Below are 26,743 nucleotides of genomic sequence, written 5' to 3' on the forward strand. Positions count from 1 at the left end.
TCTCTTAAGAAAGTTCTGTTTCTCTTTTCTCTTTCCCAGGTATGTCATAGTGATACTCTTTTTACATTTGCTTTGTCATATTTGAACATGCCCATGTAATTAGAGATTAGGTATAGAGATTGCCATGTATCTGCTTTTGTTTACCTGTTCAAGCCCTGCAATTACCTGTTACACTCAGCAATAATTCACCCATTTCTTCTTGATTTGCCAACATTTCACACCGCAATAAAGAGCAACACTTCATTCCACTCTTTTCTAGTAGTGTAATCACCAGGAAGCAACATGTCTGGGAATCGTGCCAGTCCTCAAAGGTTTAACTGAAACTTAAGAATGAGGGTAGGTTCAGAAGGGTTTAGGGTTTAGGGTTTAGTATGAAATTGTTTAGAAGGAGTTTGGGTGTAGGGTTTGGGAATTAATTTAAATAGCTGGAATGTTCTCTTAATTTTAATTGTATGTACATGAATGCGTGTGTGTGTGTGTGTGTGTGTGTGTGTGTGTGTGTGTGTGTATGGGGGGTATAGGTACCTTTAGGGACACACAGCTTGTCCGCTTGGGGACAAAAGCCATGTCCACATTTGGAAAAAGCTGCTTTTGGAGTCAGTGGTTAAGGTTAGGGTTAGAGGTAGGTATGTAGTCGTTATAGTGGGGTAACGTTAGGTCTCCAGAAAACAAATGTAAGTCTGTGTAATGTCCCCCAAAGTGACATAAGTACATGTGCGTGTGCGTGTATGTGTGTAGGCTACTATAATGAGTTTTTAGTTGTTGCTGTTAGGAGCTCATAATGAACCTTGTTATTGTTACTAGATAAACGAAGGTACCTTGCTTAATTGCAAGAAATTCATGTTAAGACCAATAAATAAAAGGCCAGTGCCGAGCTACTGGGCTTCAGATTGCTCTGAGGCCCCCTCTACCCATTTGTTAATTGTTTTTTTGATTATTGTTAATATGAGGAAGAGAGGTGATTATTCCACCCAGTCCCAAGTGAAATTCAATATTGTGTTCCAGCAGTAGAGGAGCACAGTCCTAGGATGGCATTTCAAGGACCAACATGATAAAATGGGACTAATCACCTGTGGATAACAGGACTGTCAATTTCATAAAAGCCTAAAAAAATAAATCCTGTTCTTTGCAGATCTTGCACTCAGGATCTGCAAAGAGGTCGTGTTAGCTCTTCTGGAAACAGAAGATCAGGAAGGCACCAGGCTTGGATGGCGTGCCACCCTCTTGTCTTAAAGTCTGTGCTGACCAGCTTCCCCCTCTACACCAATGACTGCACCTCAGGAGATTGGTCTGTTAAACTCCTTAAGTTTGCAGGTGATACATCTGCCTCATCCGGGACGGTGAAGAGACTGCATACAGACGCGAGGTTCAACAGCTTGCCCTCTGGTGCGGTCAGAGCAACCTGAGGCTGAACACACTCAGAACTGTGGAGATGACAGTGGACTTCAGGAGAAGCCCTCCCACTCTGCCCCCCCTCATCATACTCAACAACACTGTTTCTGGGAACCACTGACTCCCCAGACCTAAAGTGGACACCCAACATAGACTGCATCATCAAAAAGGCCCAGCAGAGGATGTACCTCCTGCGACAGCTCATTAGGTTCAAACTGCTTCAGGAGCTGCTGATCCAGTCTGTTCCCTGCACATCCATCACTGTCTGGTTTAGCTCAGCCTCTAAACAGGACAGGAACAGACCACAACGGACAATTGGGACTGGAGAAAAGAATCACTGGTGCCAACCTGCCCTCCATTCAGGACCTAAACTTCTCCAGAACCAGGAAACGGGCAGGAAACATCACTGCAGACCCTTCACACCCTGGACACAACTTCTCCCTTATGGGAGGTGCTACAGAGCACTGTAAGCCAAGACTACCAGACACAGGAACAGTCTCTGCTCAATCAGACTCACAGTATCAGACATAAACCCTGTGCAATAAACCTCCAACATCCACAGTACATACTTATTTATTCTAATTATATTGGTAGCCTCAACAGTTTCTTATCATATCATGATTGTCAGTGCATATCTTAGCACTCTGTATATACTGCATATTCTTTTTACTCCATATACTCCATGTATGGCCTATACCCATATCCAATATTTATTCCAATATCTTTGCACTCTGCTCCATTGCACTTTTATCTTCTATTTAACATTTTCAATTTTTGGACAATTTGTTTCCTTTTTATTATTACATATATACATATTTGAATTTTGAATGTCTTCACTGTCTGGGAAGATTTTTTCTCACTCTGACACGAGCACAAAATTGGTCATTGGTGTAAAAAATAAAAAAATAAAAAAATAAAAAATCACCCGTTTGAAGAGCATACAGTTGAACTGACTAGTTGTAAACTAATTCTTGACCCTCCGTCCCCTCCGGCGTGCCTTGAACCCTCAGTTTGGGAAGCGGGGGACTCTCATCGTCAGCGGGGCGGGACGATAAATCCGTGCAGGGAGCTGAGCGGCTGCAGCCCCCGCTCAGTCGTCCTGGGTTGACTTTGAGAAACGCACACGCCGTTCAAGAGTCCCAAACCGGTAAGTGCACTGGGACTTGAACTCGAAACTTTTTAACTTTGCATTTTTAACCTTACAAGCTATTGCAGGTGGCTTTTATATTATCCTGGTGTAATTCCGGTGTCCTGTAAAATGTGTGTCTTGCGCACCTATGCGTTGGCTGCCTCCGATGGTTTATTTTTATCAAACTTGATTGCCTTTATCTCCAATCTGTGCCATCGCTGCAATCTCCCTAGATTATTACTTAGGGGAATTTTAGGGAGATAGTGACTTTATGAATGAATAGTCCTCGTGCGGTGGTTTCCAAACTAGGGTCCGGGGACCGTCCGGGGTCCTTGAAGGAATTCCAAATGGTCTCAAGAGTAGAATCTCGCTATTGTTTCGGTGTGTAACGATGAGTTTTACTCAGTTAGGTTTCACTTTCCACTCTTGTAAGCAGCCAATCATCTCAGTTTGTACAGGATTATGAGTCTATATATGAAAGCAGAATATTAGGCTATTAGACGGGGTTCCGTTTGAGCAAAGTCTAAAATTTGGGGAGTAAAATTGGTAGTGTGATCTAATAGGCATCTGTTTTGGGGGTTCCTTTATATGAAAATATTTTGTAACCCCTGCACCAGTGGGTACATGTTAACTGAATTTGCCATGTATTACCGCATGTAAGGTTTGTCTGTTTTGTTTTTGTTTGTTTTCCACATGGTTGCACGTTCAGTAATCACCATAGGCCTACATGCGGTGAAAATATGATAAGATAAGCCTATAAAGGCATTAAGATAAGCCAATAAAGGCTTATCCTTTATTGGTCCCGCCACGGGGAAATTCACAGTGCTGCAGCAGCAACAATAATTAAAGACAGGAAAAATATAGAAATAAGTAAATAGTAAATAAGGCAGTGTGCACAGAATAAAAGAATAATTGAATGCTACATAATCAGTATTGCAGTACTGGACAGACATTTTTGTATTTGATGGCATTGTGTTTATAATGCACATTAACCCATCTAAATTAATATGCAAGCCAAATGTGGATTTTATTTAGAAAATCTCTTTCACAGTCTGGCTGATTCAAATGATAAATGCACCCAAATCCTAATTTTTTACAGGCTCAGCTATTTTGGACATTTTTCTGAACAATCTATGTTTTCCTATCAGTTGTGCTTCTGCAGAAAAGTAAGCAGCAGGACTCAGTTGGATGTGAGCCCTTAAAATTTCCTGCACAAAATACTTATTTTACATGTATTGACGGTGCCACCACGCACGCACGCACACACGCACACACACCCTACTCATACCCACAACCTGTATCCACCCTGCCTACTTTGAGTGAAAGTCTTATTTTCTCTGCTTCCAAAATCTGCTGCACATTGAATTTATCAGTTGAACAATCTTTCCTATATGTTGCAACATTCACATCAAGTATAGTTGAGTACTCATTTTTGGCAGAAAAACAGTCATCTTTTTTTGCAGAAGTAAAACTGACAATATCCCATAATGAAAACACGCCTAATTGGAAGTAAAAGTTCTGTATCCAAATTTTTTTACTTTGAGACTCAGTGCAATAACTCAGGAAAATTTCTTTCAAACACAAGGACTTTGTGTTTTTGGTCAAATTCCAGTGTGGGAATGGTTGAATATGACATCATTTACACCAAGGAATGTGTACTTCCTTGACTGACACCAGGAGGAGAATGGGAAGTCTAAAGCTGTCTCATTGTTCCTGAAAGGATAAGGGAGAGTTTTTCAAAGGGTAAAGTCAGATTTCCACTGTGCTGAGAGTGATCGTAATTTTGATTATTTTACATTAACAGGTCCTTTGTTAGATTATACCATGAAATCGAGAAATGCAGACAAATGCAGCTCCCACTAGACCTTTAAGTAAAAGCATAGAAATGCCAATAGTAAATTGTACCTGAGTATCAAAAGCAGAAGTACTCATTGCAGCATTACTTGTAGTAATTCTACATAGATGGGGGGTTCTAGGGTGGCACTGGAGGTGAGTGAAAAAATCATACTGAGTTGAAGAATGGCTCAGGAGGCAGATGTCTGTGCAAAAAAGGCTGAGGCTGTGGTTTTATCAACCAACAACCACAGTCAAACAGAGGAGAGATACAAAGGTTAAATTAAGGAAACAAACTGAAAAATAACTGAGGTAACTCAGCCTTGCAGCAGGCTGCTCGCAGCAACAACTCTCCCACCTTCAGTGACTACTTGGCTTTATATACCTGTCAGGGATAAATAAACAAGGGAGGGAAATCCCTCCTGAAGCCTTGTCCTAACAAGAACATAACAAACATGTAACCCTCCTATTATTGCTGTAATTGTTGAAAAGCTTCCCTCTGCTCTAGGGCCCTCACCTATCATAACCACACCTGTAGGAATGTGAGAACCACTGATAGTTAATGTAACATTTGGGAGGGAAAAAATGATTCCCACAAGAAATGATGCATAAAAGTGGGAAAGGTTTTATTACAAGCTGTCTATGTAGTCAACAAGACACATAAACTACCTGACACATAAACCTGGATAACAAGTTTTATTATAATCATTTTCTGGTGGTGCAAACTGTTGGTGTCATTTTGACCCCAACTGATAAAAAATGTTAGTAAATGTGAAGGTAACAGGTTAAATACCAACAATATTTTAAGGACAGCAACTGATACTTAACTGTTCCCCCTTAGATGAAATTATGCTCTCCCACCCAATTAGTCATCAGTATCTGTTGGCACAAAAAGAGGAAGAGACTACTGGGCCCTTTCCATCACTTTGGCCCAGTCTGCCACCTGGCAAATGTACTTTGTTACTTTCAACCTCTATTTTTGGCTTCAGAGTAGCTTAGAGGCATACACGTCGAATGTTTCGAAACTTGGTAACACCACATATTTTACTACAACCACGACTGTGCTTATACAGCTGTAAGTTATCAGGATCTTTTGTGGAAACTGTTATAAGTAAGCTGTACTACAGAATAGAGCCGGCGTGGGTGTTTCTGTGACACCACTGGAATTGATAACTGATTAACTGTGCGGCTGTTCAGTTGCAGAGTCCTTGAGCCACATCTCTGTTGCTGTGATGGACCGCAGAGTGTGAGCAGGGTCCCCGTCCCACGAGAGCATCATGGAGCCGCGTCCCATCATAGCGTTGGCCTGCCTGCTGGGAGTCTGTCTCGGCTCAGGTAATGCACAGGTGTTATACTTCCAACTTTTTGCCTTAGACAGATCACTGTCCGACTTGGGGAAAGACAAAGTGTATGAGCATGTGTTTGTGTGTCAACATTTACATATGTTTTCATGTGTTTATATATGGGAGAGTGCCGGATCCAGACCTTTGTAATGTTGCAAAAACAAACAAACAAAACAAACAGAAAAATGACACTGATCAAGAAGGAGGCAGTGTTTTTCAGGCTTGTATTGTAGACTGTCCCCACATGTGCCTAGGTTGTACCCTGTAACTGCACTGAAACCATTTGAATTACATCAAACCTCATGTCTGGTATCTGTCTCAGATGCTTTTTCAAATATGATGATTATACCATGAATGGTGATGATTTTTCAGGTGATTTTTTTCCCAAACATTTGGCAAATATGTTGTCAGTTCAATACAATGTGGTGTGATCTTTGTCCAACTTTGTTCTTGGCAGTGCCATGTTTTGCTCTATTTGTTACTGTTTAACTATCAAAGCACCTATTGCATACTAAGCTGTCCTGCTGGGACCCAAACCTACATCCATTTCCCCCTAATAAAGTCTGTTGTTGTTTTTGTTGTTTGTTTTTGTATGCTGTAAAGGGTCAAAGGCTCAAGGTACCAGGCAGGTTATGCTATGTAGGACGAGTAGGCCAACTATGCCCATCTTATTGTGCATCATGTGTTTGTTTGTTTGTTTTCCTTTTTTTTTTTTTCCTTGTCAAGTCCTTTGAGACATGTTTTTGACAAAGTAAAAATGAGCTGGAGCTGAAAGTGGCTCAGCAGGTTTTAGAAAAGCTTTGCCCAGGTTTGCTTCAATCATTTCTGCAAGGCAGGTTCTTTATCTGAGGTGCAACACAGGACAAATTCCTTCACTCATTCTTTCTCCCTTACTAATTTGCCCTCCCGCTCCCCTTTTGTCTGATCGAAACTTTTCTCTTACCACGACTGCCTTTATTTCAGTTTATATCATAAAAACATATAATTAGTGCTCCGCAAAAATCTTGCGCCTCAAATGTTTTTCATTTTTACTTTAATTTTTCTTTCTTTAAATAAAAAAATGTTTCAATATTGTGGAACAAAAGCAAACCACTGCTTCAGTATGTATAAAATGTCAAAATCCATGACCCCTGGTGGGTGAATTTTCTGTTTTTTCAGCTTGTGGAGAAATGACATTTTAGAAATGGCAAGGAGTGAGTGTTACTCATTCCCTTTGCCCATTCCTGTTTCCTTAGCTGGTTAGGGATACATCAGAGGGATTTCAGTGATAAGCCCACTTCTCTCATGTCTCCTTATTTATGACTGGCAGTGACTATCACTCATCCTGCCTCCACGCTCCTAAATTCAGACTGTCTCCATATTCAGTGCCTGCAGGCCTCACCCCGGATCACCCCCGCCCCCTGCGGCTGGACAGCTGTGTGTTCCAGCAGCGAGCAAACATCACCTGCTGGTGGGAGTCGGGAGACACTCAGCCCTTCAACACTGCACACTACACCCTTAAGATTGAAAGGATGCACAAGTGAGGGTCAATTTTTTTTTTATCATTATTTAAGATAAATTCCAGATTATATTTGCCTTATTGGACTTGGTTTTGGAGATGTGTGATGACTTGAAGTTCTTAGCTGGGTTTGAGCGCACTAATATGTGGTATATGTCTCATTTTTCTTTTTTCAACCAGCCTCAATGCAGTATATTTTATCTGTTTGCATGGTGAATTCATGTGTTTTTTGACAACATATATGCTGTACAGATGTAACAATCTATCGATCTGGATCAATGTATCTATTTAATGATCAGTGATCCAATATAATCAATACTAAGGGAGACTACTGATCCATGTTGTCATGTAAGAGATGCTCCTTCTTTTACTTCCCATGGCATGTCTGTGTCACCATTTCTGTTCGAGCGCAACACCTTCCTAAACATTCAAATAGTGCTCGTTCCAGGCAGATAATAGCAGCTGTGACCAGCAGCCAAGAAAAAGACAATTAGGATATCTACTTCCTCATTTGTGAATATACTAGCAGTGTTGAAATATTTTGGATTTTAGAGAAATGACAGGTCAACCGTCAAATCCCGTGCCATATGCAAACATCCCAATATGAGATAAAATATTCAGGAAACATGACAAACCCAGCCGAGCACCTAAAACAGAAACAGGGTGTTGAAATGCAGGGTGTTGACTTTGTGTTAAATGGACTCATGATCTTGACTCATACCAACCGTGGGCCCTTGAATCGAAGCGAATCAAAATCACATCGGGGCTGACTTTGTGATATCGGCAAATATCAATATGATATTGATTCACTGTCCAAAGAATCGATATCATATTTTATCGTGATGAAACTTGTGATTTACACCCCAAATATGCTGCCATAATCATGAAGAAGAAATGCATGCTTACTTTGCATAGTTTCTGTTAGACTTTTCTCTGATTGTCCATGTCCATGATTCTCATGTGTCAACTATTCCCTAAAGAAAAAAAAAAAAAAAAAAAACTCGAGAGTTTATTTTCAAAAAAATTCCAAGAAAAATTACAGAGGACTGACGCTGCAAAATGGTTCTTATTTGTTATGGGGGATTTGAGTTTCATAGCATCTTTTTAAAAAAGTACCATAATTTGTTTTAAAATTGTTATAAGGGTTAAGTGTTAGTGTCACTTTTAAATAACCTCTAATTCAAGCTGAAAATTAAAGTCCTTATTCAATCTCAACATCTGCTTTCAGTAATGAGTTGAGAGAGATATCTGGTATTATAAACCGTTTTAATTTAGCCTTTTTATGACAGTAAAAAATCAACTTGGCAAATAACGTCTATTTTTCATGTCTGCTTCTAATCTGCATGTGAAATCAACATCATGTGAGATTAAGACTTTCTATAGTATCTACTCTAAGCATTTCTTCTTAGTAGCTGGTTGGCAGGAAAGAGGCTGATGTCTGATAAAGGGTGTGAGTTCCTGCTGATTTTTGATCACGATACGTGAAGATGAGACAGATTTTAGATATATTTCATTTAGTGAGAGCAGAGTTTTCGCTCATCTCCCAGTAGTTAGACACTGCATTTTTTCTTACATCACAGCTGGGAGTATTTGCAAATATAATCTGTGACTTTGTTTACTTCCAGAGTTTGCAAACTATACAGTCAGCAGAACAATTTATTTACAACAGTACTGAGTGGAGACCAAAAGATCAGACAAAGGCTTTTACGATGCTTTTACACCAAAGCTCTCTCTCAGACCGGTTGGGAGGTGGTAGAGTTTATTCACAGATTAAGGTTAGGGTAAGGATTTCAGTGGTAATCATTTTCTGGCTCCAGGGTAATTTTGAGCTCTGTCCTCTTGGAAGAAGTTAAACACATGCAAAAGGACAACAGTTGACGAACCTTGGAAAGGGTCCATCGACTGTTCTTTCATCAGTGCTTTTGTGTGTATTTCTACTGATAGCATCACGGTGCTAACTCATTAATAGTAATATTTTATGCTGTAGGCAAATGCTTTGGTTTTCATCAACTTTGAATCTCAAATTCATGTAAGGATATGATGGGAACACTGATATTCAACCGCAATATTGACATGATAACACTCAAGCAGCTTGTCCCTTGCTATCTGTTTGTGTGCATATCACGAAATCCACACTCTCTCTGAATTTATATGAATTCTTATGAAGTGGCAATAAGTTTGTTGCTTGTCTTCCCCCCAAATTAGTAGCACCAGGGCATTTCCAATTTATATGAGAAGGCACACATACCTGTGTTGCAAATATGAAACATGAACATTAATATGGACTGCGTGTGTACTCGGCTTGTGTGAGAATATATGCATGCATTCATATCAGGATGTGCACCTTTAGTGTGTGTGTGTGTGTGTGTGTGTGGTTATCAACTGCTCTGCCTAGGGGGAAGAACCGCTCTTTGATAAAGACGGCATGTGCATACATGTTTGTGTGTGTGTATTTGTATTTCGTTTTGCATGTGGGATTGCCTAGTAATGTGCCCCAGGAAACATTCAGCTGCACTTCACCAAACAACAGCTGCACAGTGGATATCAGCATCACCAGCGTAGCTTTCCCTTTTTGCATCACCGTCACGGCACACTCCCCCCACGGTGACACAAGTTCAGACCCACGCTGTCAGTCCGGTAGAAAAGAAGGTGAGGGTATTCTGCTGTCACACCCTTCAGCTTGTTTTGCTCTTTCACATATTCTTTTCTCACTCCTTCCCTTGCTATGTCTTTATGTATATTTCTCTCTCTCTCTCCCTCACCTCAGTGAAGCTGGGCCCAGTGACACTGACAGGTGTAGAGCAGGTCAGAGGGGAACCCGAGTGTCTGAAGATAAACTGGAATCGGCCTCCGACATATGATGTGTCTGAACCTGAGATGCAGGCCGGGAACCTGATGTCCCAACTTGAGGTCACAGCGCAGGGGCAGGTTTGATTCACACAGATATGCCCAAACACATAAACATGTGTCTGTACATGCACCAGCATATGCTCACACACACACACACACACACACACACACATTGACACATTTAATGTTCTATTTGTTGCACTGAATTGTAAATATGTCATTATCAAATTTATTGTGACACCTTTAAATAATTAAACAAATGAAATCATGTTCATGATATGCAGCCTCTATCTCACATCAGTGCCACATCAGTTCCCATAATCCACACAGCTACCTTGCTACACATAGTGCCTCTAAGAATTAATTAACAGTAGAGAATAAAGACCAATGAATACATATGTGTAAAGAATTTTTGCACGATTGGATCCTCTTCCTCACTGATCACTTCCCTCTCTACCTCTTGCAGCCCAGTGTCCAGATCATAGATGTGAATGTACTGAAGGAGAGCTTCGTAGTTTGCCTTTTCAAACCCGACACCTTATACAGCATCAGGCTTCGCCACCGCTTTCGTAACTCGACCGCCCCCTGGAGTGAGTGGAGTAACAGGGACCAGGGGAGGACAGGAGAGGCCGGTGAGAGGACTCGCTGTGATGACAGTGCTGATATGTGTATTTTTCAATCAGCATGTAGGCCTGTACCACAACAAATACTTTACGCCAAACTACATATTTTTAGTTGTCTTGAGTGGCCCATGAAAAATTTTGAATTTTGAGTCTTGACTCTCCATTTGTATGTTCTTTACCTCCCAGGTAAATGTAATCATGGTATAACATTGTTAAATAAACCACCTGCGAAATTTTTTTTCACTCTAATTTTTATTAGTGTACCCAGGTGTTAGGCACTAGATTGTAGTTAAAGTTACAAGGAACAAGTTACAGGGAGGAGAAGAAGAAAAAATTGCATTAGCTCTTGAGCAAATTTAGCATATTTGCCATTTAGTAAATTTCCCCAGCCATTCTTTCCCAGCTGGCCTGGTATTCAAACTTTGATCACTTGGGTCACAAGCTCACCTCTACACCAACATCTGCCCCATGTGCTACAGAGTACTTGTAAGATTTGCTCTCTCTCCTTTTTGATGAGTTTTTCTTTGTCCCCTCTTCTTTTCATCAGCCCCATCTGCGGCACCAGCTTTCTGGAGACAGGTGACAGAAAAGGACGAGAGTGGGTGGAGACACGTCTCCCTCTTTTGGAAGGTGTGTGCGTCTTTGTGCGTATCTGTGTGTGCAGGGCACTCACATCTCTGCATGGTTTTGTGCGTGTGTTTTTCTGTTTGTCTGGGTGTTTCTTTGTGTGGGCTTGTGTGTGCTTATGTGCGTGTGTGTGTGTGTGTGTGTGTGTGTATGTGTGTGTGCGCGCACATGTATGAGCATATTGTCTGACACCTCAATTCACCATGAGCTGTGTAGTTTTACAGTTTAATAACTTTTGGATTCAATTAGTTTTTAATCATCATTTCCAAACCAGTGATCACTCATTTGTTTTTATGTCTTCTTGAAATGACTGTTATTGCACTACAGTCTGCTTCTAGCTGAGAGCAGAAAAGATAGATAAATAGATAGATAAATAGATAAATACATACATACATTCATACATGTGTACATAGTTACTGTTTACGTCACAGGATTGTGCGGCTAATACCTTTGTCATTTCACTTCTATATTTCCATTTACTTCCTACTTATTTTGTGTCTGTTGGTTTCTTGTCTTCTGTTTGTGTGTCTCAGCCCTTGCCTCACTTTCAGGCCAATGGCAGAGTCCTCTTCTACAATGTGACGTGTCAGAGTGAAAATACTGCGGTCCTGAACGTTGGTGGGAGTTGCCAATCTCTGAACGAAACAAGGACTTCCTGTAGTCTGCGTCTCCCCCCTGAGCGCTGCTCCTGCTTTTTGAATGCTTCTAACTCTGCAGGAACCTCACCAAAAGCTCAGATATGGCTTTCTGGTGTTTCTGAGAAAGGTAGCTAAAGGGTCTCACTCAAATACTCACAAGACCTGACATTAAAGCTAGGACAGGACAGGATAATGTTTTGTTAATCCCAGAGGAGAAACTGATGCATAAGACAGTACATTAATGCATAATAAGCAATGTTTTTAAATGTCATGGAGATAAAAATAAGAATGCAAAACAGGTTCAGAGGAGGGATGTGACGGGTAAGATATTATTACACCCATCTGTCAGATATACCAAATAGTCATGTAGAAATATGGAGTTTACATCCAATAGTTGCTGACACTCAAGACAAGACCAAGTAACAAAAGACATGAGATCAAGGCAAGTCAAAATTCACAGATGTGTGTACTGACGTCTGAGATCTAGCAGTACAACCATGGTTTGCACTGTATGACTCACATAAATTGCATTCTAATCATATAGTTTAATGTTGTCTAATGTTGTCTATCTATGTTGTCTAGTCTATATTTGGACTGTTCATTAAGCAGGGAGCTAATCTTCTGTTATAACCATGCTGTCAAAATTAATTAGTTTCTGAGAAAGCCACACCCCATTGTTAGAAAACAAAACAGTCGCATCCAGTTCACAAAATTGGAGAAGCCTCTGACATGCCAAGCCTCAAGGGTTGGCATTAGCAGATATATAATAAGCATTAAAAAAAGTCTCTGGCAACAAAGTCTGTTGCATACCTGACGAAGAAGTCTTAGCGACAGGTGTGTAGGTAAAGTATGTGAAACTTGTGGCACTTTGCCACTGCCTGGCATTGCCTCGACTTGACTTAACTCTACTAGCTTTTTTTGGTTTTCCACTGGGCAAGAGGTAAGTTGGGGATATTACCTGGTGCCTGGCCCTTTTTTTTGGTACTACCTCCGTCAAGGTTCCAAGAGAGCTGAGCAGATACTAAAAGGTGGCATGAAAACACAGCAGGCCACTGACTGATCAGAGAGAAATTGAATAGCTCTATGTACAGCCAGAAAATGCCAAATCAAGTCTCATGAGTTGATAACAGTTGATAATCTATCCATGTAATTTTTTCCCCCCTGCAAATCTCTGGGTTACACTAATATTGCTCATATGAAGCAGCCATTCTTCACGTGAGCACAAGTGGAAAGCAAAATCCAGAAAAGTAAAGCAAGTATAGAGTCAAGTAGAGTCAAGTCATGCTGGTACCATGAAGCAGAAAAGGGGCAGGAGAATGCATCACCTGCACACTGTGTTCACTTGGTCAGTATTTATTGTAAATGCAACGTTTCGGTCAAAGACCTTTGTTAGGCATTCAGGATTAATGCCTTATGAAGGTCTGTTTCATCTGCAGTAAATATTGAAGTTAAGACCCCATGTGGGTAATTCATTCAATGACAGATCTATCACAGGTTGCTGTCAGGGAAATAGATCAAGGTTAAGGTGAGGATTGGAGATGTTACAGTTTATTGCCTGGCACAACTTCAGCCAAAGTCCTTTGAAGCCAGATGAAAGTCATGTGCTGCAACTCACTGGTTAAAAACAATCTCTTTTGTGGTTGGGATTCCTGTTTTATAGGAACGGGGATGGGCACTACCACTGTTATTTTGGGCATGACAGACACCTGACACATCAGGGGTGCATTGCCAAGTCTGCAACTGTATGCTATTTAAACAAAAACAGTGAGCGATGAGGGCTCTGTACAGTAGTAATAGTCTGAGCCTTTAAGCACAATTTTAGTGTGACTTTTTTTTCAACACCCTTCAGTTTTATTACACATCATAATGTCAATGTGTAGTTATAAAAACAAACAAGATTTTGGCAACCAAGAGGCTTTGCTGCACATGTAGCATGCACCGGTGTATTACAGTTTACACCCTCATCAGTCCTCATCACTCCAAACCAAACCAGACCAGACCAAAGAAAACATTCTTACATATTCAGATGATGAGTAAACAATCCACGTTCCGTGCCAACACCAGCACCTGCAATTCCAGTTCATACAAGCCGAACAAAATGATCAGTGCGACTGCAACCACATGAAAGTTTGCTCACTGAAGTTCCCTTATGGGTCTAGGTTATGTAGCTTACCTATGTAAAATTTAATGTATGCCCTTTGCTGTTGTCTGAAATGCATTGGAGGTTTAGCACACTGATCTTAGCAATCTTTATAGTCACTGAATTTAATATTGATTACCCAGTATTGATGTAACCTGTGTTTCAGTGAGGATGGTTGCTGTCGCCTTGATTTCTGTATTTAATGCTGTTTGCTATTTATTCTGGTGTGCCGCTTCTATCCCTTTATTGAGCTAATGTCCTTATATCACCCAAACACATGCCCTTGCTTATCAGTGTAAATGTGCATCCCTGTGTCTAATGTTTGCCCTGGAACAAATGGTTGATATATATAGTTAGGTCCATACACATTTGGAGAGTGGCACAATATTCATAATTTTGGCCTTGTACACCACCACAGTGCATTGTAAATGCAGTAATCAAGACATGAGTGAAGTGCAGACTTTCAGCTTTAATTTAAGGGGTTGAACAAAAATATGGCATTAACTGTTGAGGAATTACAGCCAATATTATACATCCCATTTTCAGATGCTCTCATTTTCATTTTCACCCCATTTTCAGAGGCTCAAAAGAAATCGGACACTTGATGAAGAAGCAGTTTATTGGCTGGGTGTGGCCTTTTCCCCTTTTATTCCATGACAAATTAAGAAAATAAAAGGCCTGGAGTTCATTCCAAGTGTTTGCATTTGCATTTGGTTGCTGTTTATCAGAACCCTCAACATGTGATCCAAAGACATGTCTGCAGGTGAAGGAGGCCGACAAATAGCAACAGCTTTAGGAGTAGCCAAATTAACGGTTTGGTATATCCTGAAAAACAAGGAATGCACTGGTGAGCTCAGCAACACCAAAAAGCCTGGAAGACCACCTAAAGAAGACATTTAGACCATAGCAGACCATAGAAGACATCTAAAGTGGATGACGGAAGAATTCTGTCCCTGGTGAAAAGAAACAAAAAACTGGTAAACTAGTAAATTGTGAAATTTCCCCACCGTGGGACTAATAAAGGAATATCTTATCTTATCTCATCTTAACGTCAAGGAAAGTCCAAAACACTCTGGAGGAGGTAGGCGTATCATTGTCCAAATCTACAGTCAAGAGACGTTTGTGAGAAAATAAATACAGAGGGTGTACATCAAGGTGCAAACCACTGGTGTCACTCAAGAACAGGAAGGCCAGATTAGACTTTGCAAAAAAAAAAAAAAAAAAACATGCCTAGTTCTGGAACAAGGTTCTTTGGACAGATGAAAGGAAGATGAACTTGTACCAGAATGATGAGATGAGAAAAGTGTCAAGAATGACAGGAACAGCTCATGACCCAAAGCAGAGCACATCATCTGTCCAGCATATGGAAGGCAGTGTTATGGTATGGGCACGTATGGCTGCCAGTGGAACTGGGTCACTAGTGTTTATTGATGATTCTGATGTTTTTTAGGGCTATACTGTCTGCTCAGATAGTATATCTGCTCAGCCAAATGCCACAAAACTGATAGGACGGCGCTTCACAATTCAGATGGACAATGACCCAAACCAGAGCTACTGAAAGAAAACAAGTGGAATATTCTTCAATGGCCACGTCAGTCCCCAGACCTCAACCCAGCTGAGCTGCTTTTCACCTGCTGAAGACCAAACTGAGGGCAGAAAGATCCACAAACAAGCAGCAACTGAAGGAGCTGCAGTAAAGGCTTGGCAGAGCGTCTCAAGGGGGGAAATCAGAATTTGGTGATGTTGTCTATGGGTTCCAGACTACAGACCATCATAGGATTTTCCTCCAAATATTGAGTATAATTCTTATAATTATAGTTATGTATGTTATTTATAGTTTGTCCAATTACTTTATCAAATTAAAGTTGAAAGTCTGCACTTCAATCACGTCTTGATTACTCCGTTTCAAATCCACTTTGTTGGTGTACAAGGGCAAAATCATAAATACTGTGTCACTGTCCAAATACTTATGGATCTAACTGTGTAGTAAACCTTGATGAACATCAGTGCATTGCTGGCTATTCCCTTCATTAACTTTCCCTTCTTCTCAGAACGCCCACCCCCGAACCAATTCACTGCAAATCCTCTGGACAACAACAGCGTGGATGTGCGATGGACAGCTCCAGCCGATCAGCCAGTGAGCGGTTTTGTGGTTGAGTGGTTTGCCATTACAGAGAAAACCAGCAGTAGCCTACACTGGGAGAGGCTCAATAGCTCCAGTACGGCAGTGGTCATCACAGGTAATTAAGCAGTGATGGATTCCATAATGTTTGCTCATTGTATGCCCCGCTGGACACACAAGTTAAATACCTAAATGTAGAATATAAAATGTGCCGTTTGCCTTTTCATTAACCGTCTGAATCTACAATCATCCCCATAAGTCATACCAATTACAGTTGTGCCATAAAAGCTGTGATTCCAAAGGACAGAGGTGCTACAAGGCAGTGCAAGGAGGGGATTACAGAGTGCATAAAGTGCATAGAAGAAAGAAAGCAAAGAGGCTTTTTTTTTTTTTTTTTGATTACACAATCCATTAGGCGAGAAGGTATTCCCTAAAGAGATGTTTTTTTTTTCATTGTGTACGCTTACCAGTTTGTTTTGTTTCATGGAAAATGGAAAATATTTAACCTCAAAATCATGATACACTATATTACCAAAAGTATTCGCTCACCTGCCTTTACTCATACTATGAACTGAAGTGCCATCCCATTCCTAACCCATAGAGTTCAATATGATGTCGGTCCACCTTTTGCTATTACAAAATTACAGCTATTACAGCTTCAACTCTTCTGGGAAGACTGTCCACAAGGTTGAGGAGAGTGTTTATAGGAATTTTTGACCATTCTTCCAAAAGCGCATTGGTGAGGTCACACACTGATGTTGGTCGAGAAGGCCTGGCTCTCAGTCTCCGCTCTAATTCATCCCAAAGGTGTTCTATCGGGTTCAGGTCAGGACTCTGTGCAGGCCAGTCAAGTTCATCCACACCAGACTCTGTCATCCTTGTCTTTATGGACCTTGCTTTGTGCACTGGTGCACAGTCATGTTGGAAGAGGAAGGGGCCCGCTCCAAACTGTTCCCACAAGGTTGGGAGCATGGAATTGTCCAAAATGTTTTGGTATCCTGAAGCATTCAAAGTTCCTTTCACTGGAACTAAGGGGCCAAGCCCAGCTCCTGAAAAACAACCCCACACCATAATTCCTCCTCCACCAAATTTCACAGTCGGCACAATGCAGTCTGAAATGTACCGTTCTCCTGGCAACCTCCAAACCCAGACTCGTCCATCAGATTGCCAGATGGAAAAGCGTGATTCATCACTCCAGAGAACGCGTCTCCACTGCTCTAGAGGCCAGTGGCGGCGTGCTTTACACCATTGCATCCGACGCTTTGCATTGCACTTGGTGATGTGTGGCTTGGCTGCAGCTGCTCGGCCATGGAAACCCATTCCATGAAGCTCTCTGCGTACTGTACTTGGGCTAATCTGAAGGTCACATGAAGTTTGTAGCTCTGTAGCAATTGACTGTGCAGAAAGTCGGCGACCTCTTTGCACTATGCGCTTCAGCATCCGCTGACCCCTCTCCGTCACTTTACGTGGCCTACCACTTCGTGGCTGAGTTGCTGTTGTTCCCAAACGCTTCCATTTTGTTATAATAGAGCTGACAGTTGACTGTGGAATATTTAGGAGCGAGGAAATTTCACGACTGGATTTGTTGCACAGGTGGCATCCTATGACAGTTCCACGCTGGAATTCACTGAGCTCCTGAGAGCGGCCCATTCTTTCACAAATGTCTTGTTTCACAGTCTGCATGCCTGAGTGCTTGATTTTATACACCTGTGGCCAGGCCAAGTGATTAGGACACCTGATTCTGATCATTTGAATGGGTGAGCGAATACTTTTGGTAATATAGTGTATAATGATACAAATATTCCAACTGCTTCACATGAGTTTGTTTATGTTTATCTATCCCAGGGATTAAATAGTGCTTGTCTAGTGGATCATGATAATCCTTTAAACCTGCACTAAGCCATTTCAGAACCTATAATCAATCTGGAAACCAACCTGTGATTTTCTTTATGGAGACTATTTTTGTGATCAGTTGTTCAGTATTTGTATGAGGATGAGGGAAGCACAATCACAGTCACAAAAGTCTCTTCATCTGCATTCAAAGCGTCTTTGAAACCAAACACTCTGAAGGTAAACATATCTAAATTTCAGATCAGTCGCGCGAGTGCCTCTGTTCCTGCAATCAGCACTGTGGTGATGGGTCAGAGACAAAATAATCCAACAAGAGCCTCGTGGGAGTGAAATGTATCCCTCATTTACATCCCACAAAGGCCTTAGGTTTCGGTTTTGTTTGAAATCTCCACACCCTCAAGTGGTCAGAGGAAATCGCTTTGTGCAGCTTTAATACTGAATTACGTAACAGAGTCCCAGTACCTGTTGTGTGAGAAGGAACTGGTAATTACCTGTCAGTCTGTCATCTTTGTTTATTTATCTCTGGGTTGTTTTCAGAGGGAGTGGAGCCCATGAAGCGTTATGCCATTTCTGTCACAGCGCTGTATGATGAACATGGGACAGGACAGAGCGAGATGCGGAACATTTACACACTTCAGGGGGGTATGCAACCTGCCTTTTACTCCACAGGCTTTCTCTTTACAGTTACACTCACTGCTTTTCCTCATGCCAGGCTCTCAAAGTAGCATGAATGGCCAAATGTTTATTTGAGACCAGCTGAGGGTGACTAAAGATGATGCTGGGTTGGTTTAGTTTTAATTTATAATGTTTGCACTGCGATGTAACATAGAGGCTAAATGATAATAAAAACAGAGTGAAAACATACAAAGACAAAAAGAAAAGATATGTTAGTAATGCAATTTGCTCAAATGAAAAAAAAAAAAAGGTAACAAGACTATTTCACCACAAAATACATCAAAGGCCGAAAGAAATAAATCAACTTAACCACAAAACACTGAAAATTAATTATATCTGCTGTTTATGTTTTGATTCTGGCAGCAGTGGGACGGAGCCAGAATCTCACAACATGTTGGTAACTGTCAAAGGCAATTGCCATGAAACGTAACCTCACAAGCACTCTGAAAATCAAAAGATCCACCCAGGCCTTATGTCAGTCTGAGGCAGGCGAGACATGGCTGAGGAGTTTTGCTGCCCTCCACTGGCTGAGCAGAAAACTAAAAACAAGAAGGAGAGGGATGCAGACTTTACTACAAGGGTGCACAACAGGTGGAAAGAAACCAAGTACACTTACCCAAGCACTGCACTTAAATCTGAATTTGCAGCACTGGCAGTGTGAGTATTTACATTTTGGGCGTATTTATACTTTTACTCCACTGCATTTCAAAATAAAATAATATAGTTTTTACACTCTTACATCTATCAGCAGGAGCTGCTTACTTTGCAGAATAGGGTTTTATGCATAACATGATAAGCTCATGCTGAAAAGTGCATTTTTTGAGTTTAAACTGCCTAATAGGCTAGTACATGGATAGGGCCAACTGGACCACCTATGTTAAAATACTGATTACACGTTAATGCATCAATAATGTAACACTCTGTAAACTGTTTTCAAGACAGAACTTATGTTTTTGATACTTGAGTGCATTTTTGTATTTGAATATTTCTACTTGCATGGTGAATGCACAGTGTATTTTACTTAAGTAAAACTGGGAGGCCTATTCCAGCAGTAACAAATCCCTCCTGGCTCCACAGCGCCCACAGCAGGTCCTGTACTGGAAGTGCAGAAGATATTTGCCAATGGAGTCGATCTCATCTGGAGTCCCATACCGGTGGAAAACCGACAAGGCTTCATCCACAACTACACTCTCTACTACACACTTGCAAATAAAACAACCAATAGTAAGTTATTCACAGACGGCCTGTTACACACACACACACACACACACACACACACACACACACTCACACACCCACACACAGAGATGGATCTAGAAATACATATTAATAAACTAACTTGTTAACCAGAAACAGGAACTGAAAATTATCTTCAGCTAGAAGTGCTTTGTACACTACATTGTTTGCTTTATTTAATGTATTAATGTTTATCTGTACTGTCCCTGCCAAATAAGAAATGACAAATAAATAAAATAAGAAAATAACGAAAGCATGACAAGACTGACATTGATTGGGATAATGATAGAATTATTGTTCATGTCACCCTAATTTCTACAATTTTCTGCTGAAATGAGATATCAGACTTATGGCTACTCTTTCAAAATGATTGCTGACATGAAAATAGAGAACATTAGCCTACTTACAGTTCTGTTTTGGAGGGGAGAATCATCTATGTTTTGGAAATACTGGATAATGAATTTGAAAAAAAAAAAAAAAGCATCGTATGAAACATCAGAGAAACATTTGAATACTCTATCTTGTATCTAACTTAGTCCATTTGTTGTATTTATGCTTTTTATACTTGTTTTATCCTCTGTATCTGATTTTGTTTGCAGGTGTGTTTGTTCCTGGGCAGGTGCTGCATTATTCTCTAAAGGATCTGTCACCTGGCACCTATGACATCTACATGCAGGCCAACACTGATGCTGGTGCTGGAGCGGCAGGGCCGACAATTGTTGTGTCCATAGGTGAAGAGGACACACACACACACACACAGACATGGAAGTACTATACGATTGAAGTATGAAAAAAATACAACTGTACCCTCAACTCAGCTGCCTGTGTGTGTGTGTTTGTTTGTGTGCACTGCATGGCATGCGTACACGTGTCTCAGGCGGCTCTGAAGAGGTGCCTTTGGTGATGATTGTAGTGAAATTCGCCATCCTTCCAATCATCCTGACTTTACTGGCACTGGTGCTGATGGCCTGCCTGGCGCAGAATGAGATGTAAGCTTTCAGTCTCACAACAATCTTTTCTTAAACAAATCAAAGATGAACCGTCTTTTCATGCGTTCTCTAATCTTCACCCTAACGCGTTGCCCTGTAGGGTGAAACAGAAGTTGTGCCAAGATATTCCAGACCCCTCTCACAGCAGCCTGGCCCACTGGACACCCAAAACCCCTTTCGAGGTAACCTTTAACCCCTGGCCCCTAACCAGTCGGCTTGCCTGTCTCTGAACTGTTAGCCCTTGCTTCTTCACATAAATTTAAATGTTACACTGTATTTTAACACTAACCACAACACTCATAACCACAACCACAATCAATCACCCAACCAGCTGATGACTGGAAAGCTACACCATGCAACAATTTATTATTTAAAGACACGTGTCTGCAGCAGAGTGGACTGTCCCATTGCCACCACTATAGATCAGCCTAAACGTTTGCCCATATGATATTCTCGTGTTGATTATGGACATTTTCCATCCACAGCAAGTGGCTAATTAAAACTTAAAGGTGAAATACAAAACAGACAAATGAGCAAAGGAGCACTCCATGCAGAGAAAACTGGACTCACTGAGATTTGATCTATTACCTGTCCCATCTCTGTGGTATGCTTTTAGTCCAGTCATTTTAAATTGCAAGAGAAGCAAACTCAACTGATTTTGTATCCTCAGTATATCCTGAGTGAGGGAAAAAAAAGTCCCAAGGAATCCAATTGGTGGAAAGTTTTGAAAATCACCTATATATGCCCATATAATACCAAAAAACACCCTTTTTAACACACAGGTGAAAGGTGTTCAAAATTTTACTTTCAAATATCACTATAAAAATTCACAAGTTGATTACACACACAAAGACAAGAAAAAAAGGCAATTACAAGTTTTTTTAATTATTCTGTTTACACATACATATCACACATTATCTGACTTGATATGCCGTAAGGAATATAAGGAATAAATGCCAGAACAGATATTTAAACAGTGAATTAAAAGGTTATTATATATATAGTAACCTTTTAATTCAAGGTTACTATATATATATATATATATATATATATATATATATATATAGTAACATTTTAATTTTAATTTTTAATTTTTTTTTTTTTTACTTTGTCAAAACGTCACATCAGGAATTTACAATTTAACCACTATAAATTAGGGGGGTAACGGTTCACCTAACCCACAGTTCGGTTCAAACTTCGGTTTTTGAATCACAGTTCAGTTCAAACTTCGGTTTTCAAAACTACTAAAGAAACGTTTTGAAAACTTCTAGAAAAAAAGAACGGGGTTTTTAATTACCCAGATGTCAGTGATATAATGTCCAACCATCTCTCGTTAATGCAGTGAACTTCTTCTGCTTCAGTCCTCTTGTAGTTCAGCCTTCACGTCTTCGTAATGTTTAGGCAACACATTTTGGCTGAAATGTGGTCGATTGGGCACGTCATGTCGCTGTTCCAGGACACTTAGCAAATGTCTGAATTAAGCATTATTGTAATAATGTATGTAATCATGCGATTATACAACTATTACCAACAAAATAAAATATATAATCAAAATGTATTCACATTGTGGACATTTCGCTCTCAAAATATAAAAGTTTTTTTTGCCGGTATTCCCTTTGAGATTTGACGTTAACTAGTCCTTGTGAGCAAGCCAACTTGGGCTTATCATGTTTTGTAGACATCGTGATTTCCCCAAACTGAATAAATAGACCACATACCGCAACACAAAACTGCTTTGCTAGCTCAATCATGTTGTAACTAGAATATCCGCTGGAAAACATAATTTTTTCATGGACTGATAGTTATACTTCTGCCGACTTCTCGGTCATTTTTAAGCTAGCAGGTGCCGTGACAGCGACTCAGCAGCATAGCTGATCTTTATCTACAACCAGGTTATATGAACAGTTATATTTAAATATAGGCTACTACTGCTTTCCAGTGTCGGCGCCACAACAAACATCTGTCTTTTAATAAACTCACCGGCAGACGTTTCATTTCAGCTGGGGGTGTGTCACTCCAAGTTAACGTTAGCTCAGTTGCCAAACACGGTTTCTCGGTGTTTGTCTTGTTGACGGCCCGAGACATTGACCGTACCATACCGGCTTCATTTCCTGACTTCTCCAGCTGATCCAGCTCTTCACTCGTCACTCTCGCGTATCTCTCCTTTTTCTGTTCTGTCTTGTCTTCCTCGTTCAGCCGTTTATCCAAATTTAGGTCGCCAAATCAATCAAAATCGACAACCAAACGGACCATTATGCAGGCGAACAAAGTTGACAGCGGCTTTTGATGCAGGTTTCAGTGAAACGTTTCTCGTTGCCATGGAAACCACACAGACTCGGGCAATGTAGGCGGAGTAATATTTTCAGTGATGAGGTTTTTAAGCGTTATTACACAAGAGGGTGTGCTTGACTGTCATTATTGTCTCGACGGTGATGCGGCCGTTTGATAATGTCTATCCTCACTGATATAAACAGTGAGGCCAAAGTGAACCGAGGTTCGCGAAGACAGAATGAGTTTCTAAACCGAGGTTTTCCGGTTCGGTCCAAAACCGTTACACCCCTACTATAAATTTTGCCTGGTGAGAACAAGTGGTAACCTTGGGCAAGTTCCACCATATTTGAGTTTACGAATTGTGCCATAGCCTCTCACCTCGGCACAAGGACAGGTCAATGCACCAGGTCAATGTTAAATAATAGCTACACAGCTTGTCCTCATTCTTAATGTGTATAAATCTTTGTATCAGTAAGCAATCTGTGATGGAAATAATTTACTCTTTCACTGTTTACCTCTGTCAGTGGACCATGTCATATATGACATACATCTGTTAACATCCAAGCACAAACAGTAATAAATAGGAGTTGATCATGTGACATTTTTTCAGCTAAACACTTGTTGAAGGCCACTCAAATGCAGCATTAATATCAGAAACTGATGTATGATTGTCTCTAAACTATCACAAACTGAATCAACAGGTGCAATAACATCTCTTCCGGTGATTTCAAACAGACCATGCAAGTAAATCTTTTGTTTACCTGGTGAAATGAGAGCAGCAACTAATTTTAGACAGCTGGCACAACCTGTCCAGGCTCCTGATTAGCCTGCTGCACATGTGAGACTCACTCTGACTAGAAATGAATATACTTTTGTTTTCTGAGGTTGAACTGTTCCAGGACAAGTTCTGAGAATGACTGAAGTCATCATGAGATCACTAGAGGGAAAGTTTTTTTTTTTTTTTTCTTTGTTTTCCTGCCTGCTGAAATTTGGACCTGCATGCAAAGTTATGTTGTGCAGCTTTAACTGATTAGTGATTAAGTTGTTTAAAAGCACCTACTGACATTAAATTGACCTATTGATTTTTGTTCTTTCGCCTCAGAGTGTGAAGTGGCCACCGATGGCAGAGAAGCCCAAAATCCAGTACTCAGAAGTAAATTTGGTCGGTGAAAATGAGCTGCAGAACGTGAATCAGGACTTAGGCTATCACACTGCCCCTACCCCACAGACATACTCCTCTCTTCTGTATTCTTCATTCAAACATTTTGGGGCCCAAACAGCACATAACACTGGACGATCTGAGGAGGAGCACATAAGAAGTCCCCTAACCATGCCGACCAGGGCGGCCACCACCTCCTCTGCTGAGCACAAGAGCTACAGCCACAGCCTCCTCACTCAGCCCCTCCTGACCCTTCCTCTGCCCCTCCTGTCCTACTCCAAACTCCAGCCCAGTGACTTGCAGTACACCTCAGTCAACGTCCATGACAGCAAACCACAGGTAGGGGGAGAGAGTGAGCCGCCAGCATCTGCGCGGGGCGAGACGACCAGAGGATCTGATTTTTCTCCCTCAGAAACAGACAGACTGGGAATAACCCCGCTTTCTGTGGCTGTTCTTCAGTCCCTCTCTCCAAGACTTCCTCACAACGCTCTCCCTCCTTATAATTTGCGCCATGTCTCTCACTCCTCTTTCTCACTTCCTCAGTCAGTGGAAGTCAATTCACCCCATCACCTCTTCTCTCCAAGTCACATTAACTCAGTCCCATCACTTCAGCCTGACCCATTCTCTCCCTTGAACTCGTTTTCTACCTCTCTCTCCCCCTTCCATCAGCCCATCACAGTGGATTTCTCCTACTCTCTCCTTTCCGGCCAGTATTCTGTGAACTGTGATCCATACATTTCCCCTGGTGTGTAGAGTTTAATACCACAATTACTTAATTGATTGACAGATGTACAGTTTTTTTTTTTTGTTTTTGTTTTTTTTTTTTGGTGAGTGATTTATCATAGTTTTGCTTTGTTTAATCCATAAATGTTTGGTAATGTGCTTTTGATATGGTGCCAGTATGCAGAGTTTGCACATGTTTTTTGCTGTGACACAACTGCCAGGGAATGTAAAGTGCCAAAATGGTGACTGCATCATTGTCCTCTGTACATACTGTACAGTACACATTGTTTGTGAATGTTTCTTTTTTCTAAATGTGAAGCTAAAACCAATTGAAAATGTGACTTTAAGCTTTGTTTTTGTAACTGGGTCCATGTATATATAAGATGTGTGCTTTGGGAGTTCTGAGCCTTTTTAAGCATAGCGGTCTCTACTTTGGACAGCGATTAAAAAGGTGTTTTCTTTGTGGCTTTTGAGGCTATAGCTGCACATCAGCCGCCTCAGTGGACGCTAGTGCATCATCACACACGTTGCCACCCACTGGGCAGGTGTTGTACTGTAAGTGGGACACAAATTTCTCAAAACCAAGATGGCCGACGGGAGGCCAGGAATGTTGAGCAGCTCAGGAATATCTTGCCAGTTCCCCTCCAGTAGGAGACACTGCAGGTAGGAAAAAGGTGATCTCAAGTAACAGCCAAGAAGTAATACAGTTGGTGGGAAAATACATCAAATTGGACATCATGCATCTTTTAATTCAACTACAACTCATACTGTGACTCCAACTTGGCTGTTTTGAAAATACTCTGTTGTTGTTATTTTTTTTGTTATTTATGTTGTTTTTTGTAACTTGAAGTGTGTTTACTATAAAAAATAATATTTTGTTATTTTGTGCAGATGTGTGACTAACAGTTTCCATCTTTATCATCATATTTTGTAGAGGTCCAGGGCGGGATACTACAGGATATAGGGGCCTATAGGACAGCAGCGGGAATATCATGAGAGTCCAGTGATGATGATGATGATGATGATGATGATGATGATGATGATGATGAGTGGCTGCCAGCAAAAGGGGGTTCAGCAAATGCAAAAGATGACAGTTGAGCTGAAGATGCGTAGTAGGGCTGGGCGATATGGACAAAATCAATCACAATATGTTTGACCAAATACCTCGTTATCAATACTGTGACGACACTGTGGACATGACTGTTGGTGGTTTGATAAAATATTTATATAATGAAATTTTTGAGAAATAGATATTTTGACAAATGCCTGTAAGTAAGTAAAGGCAAATAATAAAACTGCTGGAACAGTCAGGCACTAGGAAAAGACAACACTTATGCCATAATGTATTATTATATCCAAAATCCCAGATTATATCTAGTCTTATATGATATCCATATGATATTGATATGTTGCCCAGCCCTTATGCCGAGGGATGAAACAGTGCACAACACAAACTTGTGTCAGCCTTAAAACACAATATATTTTCATACTTTTCACATAATACAGAGTTCAATAGTAATTAGTTTACTGTTACATATTGCTTCATGTTGAACGCCCAGATGCATGCAGTCCACCAGAGTGGACTTGAGTAACTCTTTGAAAAAATGCATGTTTAAAAAAAAAAAAAATGTTTGGTTTGTTTGT

General features: G+C 40.8%; 1 protein-coding gene across 1 annotated transcript; it reads left to right on the forward strand.

The window, feature by feature from the left end:
* The first annotated feature begins 2,462 nt into the window (after nt 1-2,462).
* On the forward strand, nt 2,463-26,739 carry LOC115354545 (interleukin-6 receptor subunit beta-like). The gene is made up of 15 exons (XM_030044944.1): nt 2,463-2,539; nt 5,552-5,689; nt 7,063-7,216; nt 9,681-9,844; nt 9,963-10,123; nt 10,512-10,677; nt 11,216-11,298; nt 11,829-12,060; nt 16,125-16,313; nt 18,584-18,688; nt 19,799-19,945; nt 20,557-20,688; nt 20,835-20,946; nt 21,047-21,128; nt 24,320-26,739. Exons 2-15 carry the CDS (start codon nt 5,632-5,634, stop codon nt 25,127-25,129), a joined length of 2,595 nt encoding a protein of 864 aa, XP_029900804.1. The 5' UTR covers nt 2,463-2,539; nt 5,552-5,631; the 3' UTR covers nt 25,130-26,739.
* Nucleotides 26,740-26,743: the final 4 nt, after the last annotated feature.

Source organism: Myripristis murdjan, chromosome 22 (assembly GCF_902150065.1).
Source record: "Myripristis murdjan chromosome 22, fMyrMur1.1, whole genome shotgun sequence".
NCBI classification, from domain to species: domain Eukaryota; kingdom Metazoa; phylum Chordata; class Actinopteri; order Holocentriformes; family Holocentridae; genus Myripristis; species Myripristis murdjan.

Bases quoted from the DNA above. Each gene is read 5' to 3' on its own strand.
- LOC115354545 (XM_030044944.1), top strand. From the start codon at position 5,632: ATGGAGCCGCGTCCCATCATAGCGTTGGCCTGCCTGCTGGGAGTCTGT. The intron at 16,314-18,583 runs GTAATTAAGCAG...GGTTGTTTTCAG, and splicing joins TACGGCAGTGGTCATCACAG to AGGGAGTGGAGCCCATGAAG. The intron at 18,689-19,798 runs GTATGCAACCTG...CTGGCTCCACAG, and splicing joins CATTTACACACTTCAGGGGG to CGCCCACAGCAGGTCCTGTA.